This window comes from Marmota flaviventris, chromosome 3, assembly GCF_047511675.1.
Source record: "Marmota flaviventris isolate mMarFla1 chromosome 3, mMarFla1.hap1, whole genome shotgun sequence".
Lineage (NCBI taxonomy): Eukaryota > Metazoa > Chordata > Mammalia > Rodentia > Sciuridae > Marmota > Marmota flaviventris.
The window spans coordinates 118,406,224-118,419,072 of record NC_092500.1 but is presented as its reverse complement, the minus strand read 5'-3'; the positions used below and the strand labels follow the sequence as shown (position 1 = coordinate 118,419,072).

General features: G+C 45.0%; 1 protein-coding gene across 1 annotated transcript in view; it reads right to left on the bottom strand.

Annotated features, from left to right (window-relative positions):
• B4galnt3 (beta-1,4-N-acetyl-galactosaminyltransferase 3) overlaps nucleotides 1–12,267 on the bottom strand; it is a 103,721-nt gene extending 91,454 nt beyond the window's left edge. The window contains exon 1 of the mRNA XM_027951209.3: nucleotides 12,099–12,267. Coding sequence (XP_027807010.1) covers nucleotides 12,099–12,267 — 169 coding nt within the window. The remainder of the gene's footprint in view (nucleotides 1–12,098) is intronic.
• Nucleotides 12,268–12,849: the final 582 nt, after the last annotated feature.

Sequence of the window (12,849 nt, the reverse complement as noted above, 5' to 3'; positions counted from 1 at the left end):
TCAGACAACTTTAGTGAAAAGAAATTCCAAAAAGGGCTATCTCAGCTCATTCTCAGTATTTGAGGAAGGGTCCAGGGAAGTGATGGGCTAACAGGGCAGGCAGAGTTTTGAAAGGCAAGCAGAAGGGCTGTCATGATCCTGGAACACAGCACAAGCAAAGGCAAAGAGGCGAGAGAAAACCAATCCAAGGCCCAACTCTGGTTCTGCGACAAGAAGTGATGGTGTTGCCACTGTTCTCTGGTTGCCTTATATGCTCTTCTGCATCTCCTAGCAGTAGAGCTGCTTTCTGGCTTTTTCTCCCACCTAACATCTGTCCACTGCAACTAAAGGAGACATTGAACATTGAGAGAATGTTCCCAAGTCAATCAGACTCTCAGTACTTCCACATTACATGCTTGGATAAAGCACTCAGGTAGAGTTACTAACTATGGTTTCATGGACAGGGTCAGGGACCTGTGTACCTCTCCCCAAAATTCTAGGCAAGATATCTGGAGGTGCAATGGGCAAACTTCTGGGGAGAGGCTCAACTGTTTCTTCCTCAGATTCTTTTTTTTTAATATTATTTTAGTTGTAGATGGACACCATATCTTTATTTTTATGTGGTGCTGAGGATTAAACCCAGTGCCTCACACATGTGAGGCAAGTGCTCTACCACTGAGCTTTATCCCCAGCCCTCTTCATCAGATTCTTACAGTTTAATGGGATCAACAAAAGGTTAAAAAAAAAAATCTCTGCAGATGGGGGCATGGGGATGATGCCCAGGTCTAGCACTCCAAAAATTCACAATCTCATGGGGAAAGACAAATTCAGACATAAATAACTCTGATGCAAGGCAGACTTTGATAAGTGCACTAATGGAGGTACCCCCCCCCCAAAAAAAAAAATCCTATCTGGAAAGGGAGAGCAGAGGTTAATTCCAGCTGGACTCTCAATAGGACATCCAGCCCCCTCCCCATACTACTTTTGGGATCCAGGTTTGTAATGAGGGAAGAACAACCTCTATCAGTTTCTCCCAAAGTCTAGACAGAGCCTTTAGCCAACACCTTTTTCAAGTACTCCCAATAGAGAGCTCAAAGTCTGAGACTAACTCCTGCCACTAGGGAGAGGACATTGTTCTCAGGACAACAAGAAGGGCAGGAGGAGTGCTTAACCTGAAAACCAGCAATGACCCTGTTCTACATTTGCTTCCTCTCTACCCAGCTCCCATTTGCTAATTCCGGATGCCCACAGGTGCTTCATTGTGTCCTCTACCCCTAAAATATCTGTTTTAGGAATGTCACTTCTTGGAAAGCCCCCTCACCCTTCAAGCTAGTCTTTTCTCACACCTCCATCCAGTCCCTCTTCACAACTACCATGGTTTTCTCCCCCAGAAAAAAACCCCCATCTGAAATTCTTAACTATTTCTTGATGTCATTATTATTTGTCTTTTCTTCCCTACAAATGTAGGCTCCATGAGGCAAAGACTTTAAATTTCCAATTCCTTCCCACATCCCTAATACCTAGAACATTGCCTATCATTTAATGGGTGCTCAAAAAACATTGGTTGAATGATTGTCTTCCTGTCCCTTTTGTATTCTTCTCTAGGACCAGCATGGTAACCAAGTCTCACGGGGAGGACTATGCAAGAAGAAACAGACATTTTTTTTTTTCCCCTCATGAGAACATTTTGAGATGTTGGGTGGGCAAGGCAGACCTTATTGAAACTATCATGGCAGAGTACAGGCAGAGAACCATGTGTGAAATCCAGAACTTTAGTATTTTCTCCCGTTCTACATTAGCTCTGTCACTGAACTCTTGTCACTTCCTTCCTTGACATGTTTCAGCTTTCATCTATCCCCTTTTCAGCTGGATGCTCATCACCCACCATTTGATGATATAAAAACCACGTGAGTGACCGCTGTACGTCAAGTCATCTTACAAACTTCCAGTAGCTAACCTACCTGCAGACACCATTCCTAAGACATTGTTGGTCAATAAATATTTCAAGAATTAAAATACAAATTAGTAGATAAAAAAGACTCCATAATGAGGTTGCTACCACCTTTTCAGCCTCATCTCCTTCATTCCATGTGAGCCTCTGCACTACAGAACTTGGGCTCCCATAACTTTTATCTAAACAAATGCTTCATAGGGGAATATTCACCTTTGCTTAGACACACATACTCCGATAATCACAGATTGCTGGAGAAGGAGGAGATCTTAATTGAAGCCAAAGGACTTCCTTTTTGAATACAGTATAATCACTGTATGAAGTATAGCTAACTTAATTTTATTGACTTAACCTCTTCATAAAGTAAAAGAAATCACCAAAGGCCAAAACATGAAGATGTGACAATCCTGTCTTCAGCAGAAGATACTGATCACATCAGCAAGCACATGCTAATGCTCTGGCAGTCCCTTAGAGAAAACAATAATTTAGAAAACAGATTAGATCACATTAATTTGTTAAAAAACTTTAAAACCTTAAGATTAATACAGTATTTTAAGAGATCTAACAAGTTTGAAATAGAACCAAATAAGACTTACAGACCCTCCCAAAAAATAAATGGGATAGAAGTCTCTCCCTCAATTTCTCTTCCTCTTATTTCTCCCCTATCTTCTGCTGCTACTAAAAGCCATTCATTTGGGATATATCTCCATCTCCATCCCCCTTTGCCCAGGCTTTTAGCAGAAATGGAAAGAAAGGAGAACCAAGGATTGAGAATGAGTATTGGCACTTTGTCTCTGGTTCCGGAGGAAATCCTCACTGCCCTCATACTGGTAGTCCGCCAGTGAGACCAGCTGACTGGTTAGGGCCGGTGTGCATGAGCAATGCTGCACACATCCATTTGAACACTGGGTTGGCAGGCAGGCTGGAAAGGAGTGGATCAGAGGATTTGTAAGAAGATCTCAGCAGGGAGATCTTTAATCCTCTAGGCAACTGCTGTGTGGAGACCATGTTGTCAAAGATGACCTTGGAGGCCAAAGTGGCCAGAGGCCCTGGGATAACTGCCACCTCCTGGTTCAGGCAACTGAGTCTTGAAAGACCAGTGCCAGAACACCAAAGACAGACTGTCCCCTTGGCCCCTGAGTGGCACAGGAAAGTGCCAAACCTACTCTTGAAAGAGGCATCCCTTTCCAAAGATTATGAAACTAAAGCCTTCACAAGCCGAGTGCAGTGTTGTAAGCCTATAATCCCAGCTACTTGGGGGACAGAGGCAAAGGAGGATTGCAAGTTCAAGTTCAAGGCCAGCCTGGACAATTTAGTAGAATTCAGTCTCAAAACAAAAACAAAAACAAAAAAACTCAAAAGTTTTATTTCAAGTTTATTATGTTCCTTTAAAAATACTATATACTACATTAATCTTATGTTTTAACCATTTAATGCAAATTTATTTTACCTAATCTACTGCTCATGGTAACTCAGTTACAGAGCTAGGATTTTAAACTAAGAAAACTGCCTAGCATTTCTTCAGTCTGTGTTAGTCAGCTTTTTTGTCCATTGCTGTGACAAAATACCTGAAAATATTGACTTAAAAGAGGAAACCTGCCAGGCCCAGTGGCGCGTGGGAGGCTGAGGATTGCAAGTTCAAAGCCAGCCTCAGCAACTTAGCAAGACCTTGTCTCAAAATAAAAAATAAAAAGGGCAAGGGACGTGGCTGAGTGGTAAAACACCCTGAGCCAATCCCAGGTACAAGAAAAAAAAAAGGGGGGGACAAAACCTTTATTTTGGCTCATAGTTTCAGAAGTTTCAGTCCATGGTCTCTTGACTAAATTGTTTCTGTGCCTATGGCAAGGCAGAACATCATGGAGGGGACTGCATGGTAAAGCAAGGTTATTCACCTCATGGTGGCTAGGAAGCAGAAAGAGCTTGCTTTATGACAAACTCCTCTCCCTAAATCCATTAAGCTATAAGTCCATAAACAGTTTACTCTATTGATAAGGCTAAAGCCCTCATGATCCATTCATCTTCTAAAGGCCCCATCTCTGAACACAGCTGCCTTGGGGATCAAATCTTCAACATAAGAGCCTTTGGGGGAAATTTCAAATCCAAACCATAACAGAGTTCCTGAAGTCCTCATACTTCAGGGGACATGCAGCAAAGTGGCAAATTACTGTGTCCCAATTGTGCCCTGGTACATCCTCCAAAATATCTCTTTCTCATCAAAAACCTTTTCTTCCTACCAGGCCAAGTGAGTGGCACATGCCTGTAATCTCAGCAGCTTGACAGGCTAAAGCAGGATGATCACGAGTTCAAAGCCAGCCTCAGCAAAAGTGAGGCACTAAACACTTAGTGAGACCCTGCCTCTAAATAAAATACAAAAAAGGGCTGGGGATGTGGCTCAGTGGTCGAATCCCCCTGAGTTCAATCCCCAGTACCCGTCCCCCAAAAAATGAACTAACAAACCTTTGCCTCCTAGCCTACCCCCAAATCCCCATTGCAAGTTTTTGTCCAAAATGAGGATTAAAGATGAAAGCAGTAAAAAAGAATGGTTAGAGGATGTGTATTTGGTGGCAGGTGCTGGACATGATGGCCTAGTGACTGTAGTAGGACTAGACAGAGAAGTTGAAGAAGTATTGGCAAAAGAGCCAACTGGGGCATGGATCTAATCATATCTGCCTGCCCAGCCATTCTCCAGTTTCTACCAGACTGCAAACTCTGAAGGGAAAGTGATGGGAAATAACACTCACTAAGTTTCTAACTTCTTTTAAATCTAACCCAGCACCTATTGTAAACTTCTATTACAAGCAAAGCTCTAACAGGGAGGGCATTCAAACCCCGTGACCAAAATGAAGCATCTGAAGTTTGGGAATGAATAAGTACTGGATATGAGGTCCCACAACTGGTGAATAATATATCTCAGATTTGAACCCTACCCTAACTTCAAATTCCACAATTTTTCCACTCAGTACCCGCCAAAAAAGTGGCATTCCATAAATAATTTGCTTTAAGTTTTAAAATGAATCACCTCTGCCACCATTCAAGATTTGCAAAATAAAAATTGAAAAATATTTATCACTCAGTTTCCAGGGCACTTATATATAAAGTCCCTTGGAATGTCATTGCTCTATTCCCACACCACCTTTCTTTTTCTTTTCCCATCCCTCTTAGGCCCTCTTCCCAGGCCCTAATGCCACAAAGCACAATTTTACCCACTATAAAGTGGGACATAAGCATAGCCTCTGCCAGGCAAAGCAAAAACACAGTTTAAAAGAAGAAATTAGGGGCTGGGATTGTACCTCAGTGGTAGAGTGCTTGCCTCGCACGAGTGAGGTCCTGGGTTTGATCCTCAGCACCACATAAAAACAAATAAAAATAAAGATATTGTGTCCATCTACAACTAAAAAAAAAAAAGAAAGAAAGAAATTGGTAGAAGAAACATATGCAGTCTCGTCTCTGGGCCTGTTTTTCTCAGCTGTTTAAAAAGGGGCAGAATCTCTAATGTTTGTGCCTGTGTCCATAAGCCTCAGGCCAGGCAACAGCCACAGATCTTCATGTTCATAGTCTCCCTGGTGGTCTGAGGGTCTTCCTCCTACACCTTTGGGTGGGGTGGTATCCACATGACAAACTTTTTAGGTCTCCAGATTTCCTGACCAACATCTTCAATGTTTTACCTGTCAGGGGTGCCTCAAACTTTATTGAATTTGCTTTGTGTTTATGTCATTTTTTTCAACAACAGTGGCTCAGGCCCCAACATCTCTCATCAGATTTCAACCTCTCCATAGTCTTTTGATGCCAAAGTTGATATAATCCAATTTTTCCCCCTTTTTTTGTGGTGGTAAGGATCAAACCCAGGATCATTCTACTTCTGAGCTATATCCCAACCATTTAGCAAGACAGGGTCTTGCTAAATTGCTGAGGCTGGCCTTGAAATTGTGGTCCTCCTGCCTCAGCCAACCAAGTAGCTGGGATTACAGGGATGTGCCAACATGCCTGGCTCAACTTTTCAATTAGGCTAAATAAAGATGGCGGGGGGAAAAGACCATGAAAATAATTTTCCAGCTTTTGGGGATTTTAATTCTAGAATTCTTGTCTAAGAATTCCAAAATCCAGCCAAGTACAATGGCACACATCTGTAATCCCTGTGGCCTGGAAGGCTGATATAGGAGAGTTGCAAGTTCAAAGCCAGCCTCAGCAACTTAGTTTGAGGCCCTAAGCAACTCAGCAAGAACCTGACTCTAAATAAAATATAAAAAAGGGCTGGGGATGTGACTCAGTGGTAAAGTGCCCCTATGTTCAATTCCTAGTGCCAAAAAAAAGTGTGGGGGGGAGTGCTAGAAATATAGCTCAGTGGTAGAATAGTTTAGAATGCTTGCCCAACCTATGTGAGTCCCTGGGTCTGAACTTCAAGACCACACACACACACACACGTACACACACACACACACACACACGTACACACACACACACACAAAGAGATAATTAAAATTTTCATTTTTGTTTATCTAATGGCTACTTTAGTATTCAAAGCAGAACATAAAAGTTAAAAATTTAAAGATCTACTGTCACCAGGCAAGGCAGTGCACACCTATAATGCCAGCAATTTAAGAGACTGGGGCAGGAGGATCATGAATTTGAGGTCAACCTCAGCAACTTAGCAAGACTCTGTCTCAAAATTTAAAAATTTTAAAAAAGGACTGTAGCTCAGTAATAAAGCCCCCCTAAGTTCAATTCCCAATACAAAAAGAAAAAAACTGTCATCTTTGCTCAGAATGTATAACATATTCATTCAGCCCAAGCCATCCAAATTTTTCTTCTTCCAGTAGTAGTATTTTATATCAGCTAATCTATAAATAAATTTAGCTAATCTATAAATCTATTAATTATGTGGCTCACAAGGTCAAAGGGGGATTACCTGAAGGTTGAAATGTATCATTGGCCTAGTTTGGACCTCATCATCTTTAGACATAAGGAAAAGTGCTTGTGGAAAATTTAAAAAGGGAAGTTTCTAAGAGTGACGAAACTCTTAAAGAACTAGACAGTGAGCGGCTGACTCCAAGAACAGCCTCTAGGTCCCCTTCCAAAGCAAACTTGCTATGGCGGCTGCTCTGCTCTGCTTCATAAAGCTCAGCACTAAAGGGCAAGACCAGGCTCTGTGGCCTGGAAAATTACTGCAGCATACTTACCTACCAGGCTCTCCTAAAACCAGCAGAGAAGTGTCTATTTCAGAAGACCTCATGCTACAAAGCAATAATAACCATGCCAGGTGTCTGAATAACTCCTAGGACAGCGAGTGGCAAGCAGCCCCAGTGCCTCCAAGTAGGAGAATGGGACCTTAACTCAGATGAGAGTCCTTGGGTGGTGGGGAGGATAAAGACAGTGGATGTGTAGCTGAGATGCTGCTGGCCACATCAGAACAGAGGCTGTTCTAGGGAAAGGACAGATACCAAATGTAGATATGATCTGCTATTGTCACACACATTCCTGCTACAGGCAATACAAGGTCCAAAGAAAGCATGCTTTATAAATGAAAAAACATTGATGGTCTAATTCTTACCTTTGATTTGTATGCAAATGTTATTATCAATTCTAAGTACATAGTACAAGGAACAAGAATTTCTAGGTTCTAATCCTGGAATAGGCACAGATAAACAGATATCTGCTAGTGGAAAATATCAGGTGCTTGGAAATTCAGAGCTGACTGTTCATAACCAGGAAGTACCTATGTGAGTACTTAGTATGTGCCCAGAATTAAATAATTTGAAGATGCATACAGCAGGCAGGTCAAACAAATATCAATGTAAAGAAAGGTAAGTAGGACACAGGAAAAAGACCCAGAGGTTCCATGGGAAAGAGAAGCAGCCCAGCCAGGCTGCATGAGACGTGGTCCCAGCCCACAAGAAGCACACAAGGCAGTTGTGCCCTGCCTCTGCTCTAAGTTTCAACTCTAAGCCACATTATCCTTCCTAGGCCCACACATCTGTCTCATTTGCTTCTCCCTCCCTCCCTGTGTCTCAGATTACTGCTCTGCCCAGGGTTACCTCTGTTACTGGAGGGTTTGTATCCTTTCCAAAGCAGAGTGGCTGTGGTGACCCAGGAGCTGAAGTGCCTGCCTGACATCTGTGGGTGTGCCTCCCTTAGCCTACTCAAGTCAATCACAAATCATAAGGGCCAACCAGGGAGATGATGTGTAGACAGAAGGCAACAAAAGCCAATTAGTTCCTGAGCTTGAGAGCAATTTGGGATCCAGGTAAATCTGGCACATAAGCAGGGACATGCCAAACCCACCTTTGGGAGATCTAGAAGGAGGCCAGTGCACAATATCCCTTTGCCCTGGCTTTCTGCCCAAATTGTTATCTCTTGGATATAGCTCCAAGTTGATCCCAGCAGTAGGTCAATTATAGAGCATAGAACATTTTAGTCCAGATCTTTACCTTCAAGCAAAACCCTAGCTAATCCAATCTGAACAAATGGGTATAACTTGTTAAAAACCTGCCTAGATATATAATCTTTAACTTCCAATAACAGTTTGTTCCCAGAGCTGCTTTTCAGCCAGTATACACCAGTATAGCTATATCAGGTATTAAAATACTGAGCTGGGCATGGTGCCATACACCTGTATTCTCACTGACTCAGGAGGCTGAGGCAGGAGGATCACAAGTTCAAAGCCAGCCTCTGCAACTTAGTGAAGCCTGCAAGACCCTGTCTCAAAATAAAATATAAAAAAGACTGGGGATGTGGCTCAGCAGTTAGGTGCCCCTGGCACCAAAAGGAAAAAAAATTAAAAGATTGTTATTCAAAATTTTTCACAATTAGCACCATTCTTTACTCTTCTTTCTACTTTTTTGTCCTACCCAACCTAGTTGCTCCATATTCCCAAACACTAAATTTTCCCTGATGCTTAGTCTTTGTTTATGCTGTTTTTTTCTCTTTCTGGAATCCATCAAAATTCTATCAGCTCAGACAGAAGTTGTGGCTCAGTGGTAGAGTGCTCACCTAGCATGCATGAGGCACGGGTTTGATCCTCGGCACCACATAAAAATAAAAAATAAAGATATTGTGTCCATCTAAAATTAAAAAATATTTTAAAAAGAATCTATCAGCTCCTCAGGATCTCTACAAATGTCCCCACTTTCATGAAATGGATTGAAAGCTATGCTCCATTTCCAGAAGCATCACAGAAACATCTAAGTTCTACATTTGGAAAACTTGATGACTATTTCGTAATCTGATTCTTTTATATAAACACATTGCTCTCATCCTAGATAGAAAGTAATAGAGAACAGAAACTATATCATGGTCATCACATCTAAATGACTTAACATAATAGGTATGCACTAAATAAATATGTGTAAATGAGTGAGTGAACATCCCTAATTCTTTTGTCCAAGGGATCCATTTTCTATTTTTTAATGATTTTGGTTGTTTTTCTCTTAATGCTAGCCCAACTGTGGCTGTTATCTTTTTCTACATATGGAACCCAAATTGCACACCATACATATCTTAAAACTACTGGGTTATTTCATGAAGATGAAGCAGGAAGGAAGCATGCTCCCCTGTCATTACTTTACCACCCTGGAGTTTGTGACTGCCATCTCTCTGTACACTTCTTCCAGCGCTAGACCAATACACCCGTCACACAGGGACAGGCAAATGACAGGTTCTGGGCAATGGAGGCTGGCCTTACAGATGACAGGCAAGCTGGTGGTAGAGTGAGTTGGCAGAGATTGCTAGAAAGAGGAGGCAGAGTGGCTTATTGGGAAGCAGGGCCAAGATGGGGCTCTGGTTGTCATGGTCAAGGGCCCGGAGTACAGTTCTGGGAAGGGGCAGTTTTACTACTCTTGTTGCCATTGATGTGGGGTGTGGAGGAGGGAATGTTAGCAACCTCTTTCCTATCTCTTCTTTCCCAATTTCTTCTCCCCAACTCTCCCTTCAAAGAAATAGCTATGAGATGATAATAAGAGCTATAGGACAGGAAGGAACTTTGATGCAAAATGTCTGGGGTTTTTAAACAACAAAAAAGAGATGGGGGGCAAGGTGCCAGAAACCACATCCACTGTCTAAATCTCATTCCATAAGGAAATCAAGGAAAGAGCTGAACACTTTGCATAGCAGATGGATTCCAGGGTTCTAGGAGACTGAGAAGAGGAAAGAAGAGATCCATCAGCACCCAGGCTCAACCTCTTGTTAAAAATTACAGGGAAACAAAAAGCCAGTTCTGGAATAGGAAGTTGGGAACATTTTTCTGGAGAAGGTTTGGAAGAAGAAAAAAAAGAATAAGAAAACCAAGTCAGATTCATCCACTAGTAGAACCCAACAGACCCAAGAACTGACTGCTTAGGATGAGAAAATCAACAGGAGATAAAAACTGGAAGCCAGAGTGTGAGATTATTATCATGGCAAACAGGTTTTGGTCTTGGAGAAGTAAGCACACCTGAAGTAAAAGAAAAATAGGGATGGGGGAGAAAGGAGGTCACACACACAAAACTGCCTTCCTTTGTCTTTAATTTGTGCAGAAGATTCCCAATGATTGTCACATGAACAAAATGAAGGCCACACAGGGAAGGTGTATCCTGAGGAGAGAAGGGAGATCCCTCCCGGCCTCCCACCTGTGTACACTCGAACAGAGCTCAGCTACTTGGCCTTGTGTAGGGAGAGAGTTCAAGGGAGGGAAGAACTAGCTATGAGAAGGCATTCTGGGCTTGTCAGAATTCTCCTAGGTAGAGCTGTGGGACTGTGGCTGAACACAGCTTTCCTCCGTATGTTTTGAGATCTCTGGGCCTGGAAGTGCTCAAGTGGCAAAGGTTATACAATATTAGGATCCAGACTAAAAGGGACCTTGGAGATCATTTAGACTAAATTTCTTTGACCTGAAAAACTGTCACTTTCTCCCTTGATTGCCCAAACTACTTTGCTTGGTGACAAAGTCAGTCTTAACCCAACCAGAATTATCTCCACTGGCACAGAGTAAGAGGTTAGGCCTTAAATATATATTTCTAACCTGAACCCACTCAGTTACTGTTCTTAGTAATTCTCCTCTTTTGGGCCACAGGAGGAGGCAAAGCACCACACCCAACTCTAGGGAGAGAAGTTAACACAAATACAGGTCAGAGCATTTTCTCTGAGGTTTAAGGAAAGGGGAAGTGAAGCCATGGGATTCAATGAGCTAGAACTCTGAACGGGGGGCCTGGCAAGCAGGGGAAGGGCACCTCACCATTCTGGGAATTTCTCCACTCCTTGTGGCTATTAATTACATTGATCTTTTACTTTCTTAAGTCCATCAAAAGTCCATTGAAAGGCACTTCGGGAGAGTCACACCTATTGAAGTAGGGGAAGAGACTGTTTCCTCCCATTTTTTTTTTTTTTAAGGAGGAAATTGAGGCACAGAAACATCAAGTGACTTTGGTAAAGTTAAAGATAGACATAATAATCTACCCACTACCGGGTCCACTGTGCTGTCCATCCTCTTCTGAAGTTTGCAGATTCTATAGGATTTGCAAGGAGGGCTTCAGAAAACTAGCAGGAGGTGACCTGAACGAGAAGTAGGGGCTGCGCAGCGAGGTGGTGGGAAACTTGAGAGGACAGGCTGGGAGCCGGGTGAAGCATGGGATGGGGGAAGATGGGGTGGCTCTCCGAGGAATTATTCAAAAAGAATCCAAGAAGACACAGCAGGAGAGGAAACGCAGAGAGCCAAAGACAAGAGGGTGGGCAAACTTTGGGTCGCTCCGACTGGAGCGCATGGCCTCGGTGGAGACCGCCGAGGGCATACTACAACCGAACCTCAAGCCCACGCGTGGACCGCGCGTTTCTTTCCCGCGGAGCTGCAAGCCTGGAGAGGTGGGAGGTGCCCCAGGTCTCAGCCAGCGTTTTGGCAGGGCAAACCTGGAGCCTCCTCGTGTCCTCTCAGAGGGGAGAAACGAGAAGCCCCGAGAATGTCCCGGCCCCACATGGCCCGAAAGGCAGAGCCAGGCTCGGGAATTCGGAGGTCCGGCCCTGAAGCTGCTCCCCACCCCCGTCCGCCTCTCTCCCCCAGTAGCGCGGGGCGGCGCCGGGCACCTGGAGATGAAAACGAGTTGGAAATCGAGTCCAATGTTGAGGCGGTTCCCCCCAACGCGCGAGCCACTGGTGCCGCCTCCTCCCACCTCTGCGCTGTCCCTCGCCCCGCGGCGCTACTTACTCCGGTTCAGGGGGTTCCCGCCGACCTGGGCCGACGCCACCAGTTCCAGATACAGAGTCCAGAGCCCCACGGACACCACCGCGAGTACCAGCAGCAGCCGGAAGCGCCTCCGCAGCAGCTTGACCCGGCGCAGGAACAGCAGGAGCAGCGCGGCCCGGGGGCTCCCCATGGCGCTGCGCCGAGGCGGCCGCCGCCAGCGCGGGCTGCTCCCCACCCAGCCTCCGCCCCCCGGCCGGGCCCAGCGCCCAGGGCGCCCGGAGCCCCAGCCCCAGCCCAGCGTCTCAGGGCTGCGCCGAGGCCGTCTTCCCCGGCCGCTCTCCAGCGGGGCTCCTGTTCATGCTCTGTGAGCAAGGGGTCTCAGGCTGCGCGGGCGCCTCAAAGGTCTCTCTCCACAGCAAAGCCCGGCTCCTCCTCCACTGAGTGTCCTCAATGCTCAGCTCTCCACTCCACGCCTCTCCTTGTCGCAAGCTCGCTGCCGCCCTCCCTCCTCGTTCGCTCGCTCGCTTGCTCTTACAAGCTGCCCAGAAGGAGGCTTCCCTAGGTGCCCGCCCGTCGCCTTCCTTTCCTCTCTCCTCCTCCAGCTCTGGCTGTTTCTCCCGGCTCTGGGCACTACCTCACACCCCACCTGTCCCGCCTCCGCCGAAGCCCCGCCCCCGGAGCACAGGTGGGCTCCGCCCCTGAGGAGTCAAGGGAAGGGGAAGAGCCCCTCCGATTGCACCCGGTGGAAGTGGAGCCGAAGTACCGATCCCTG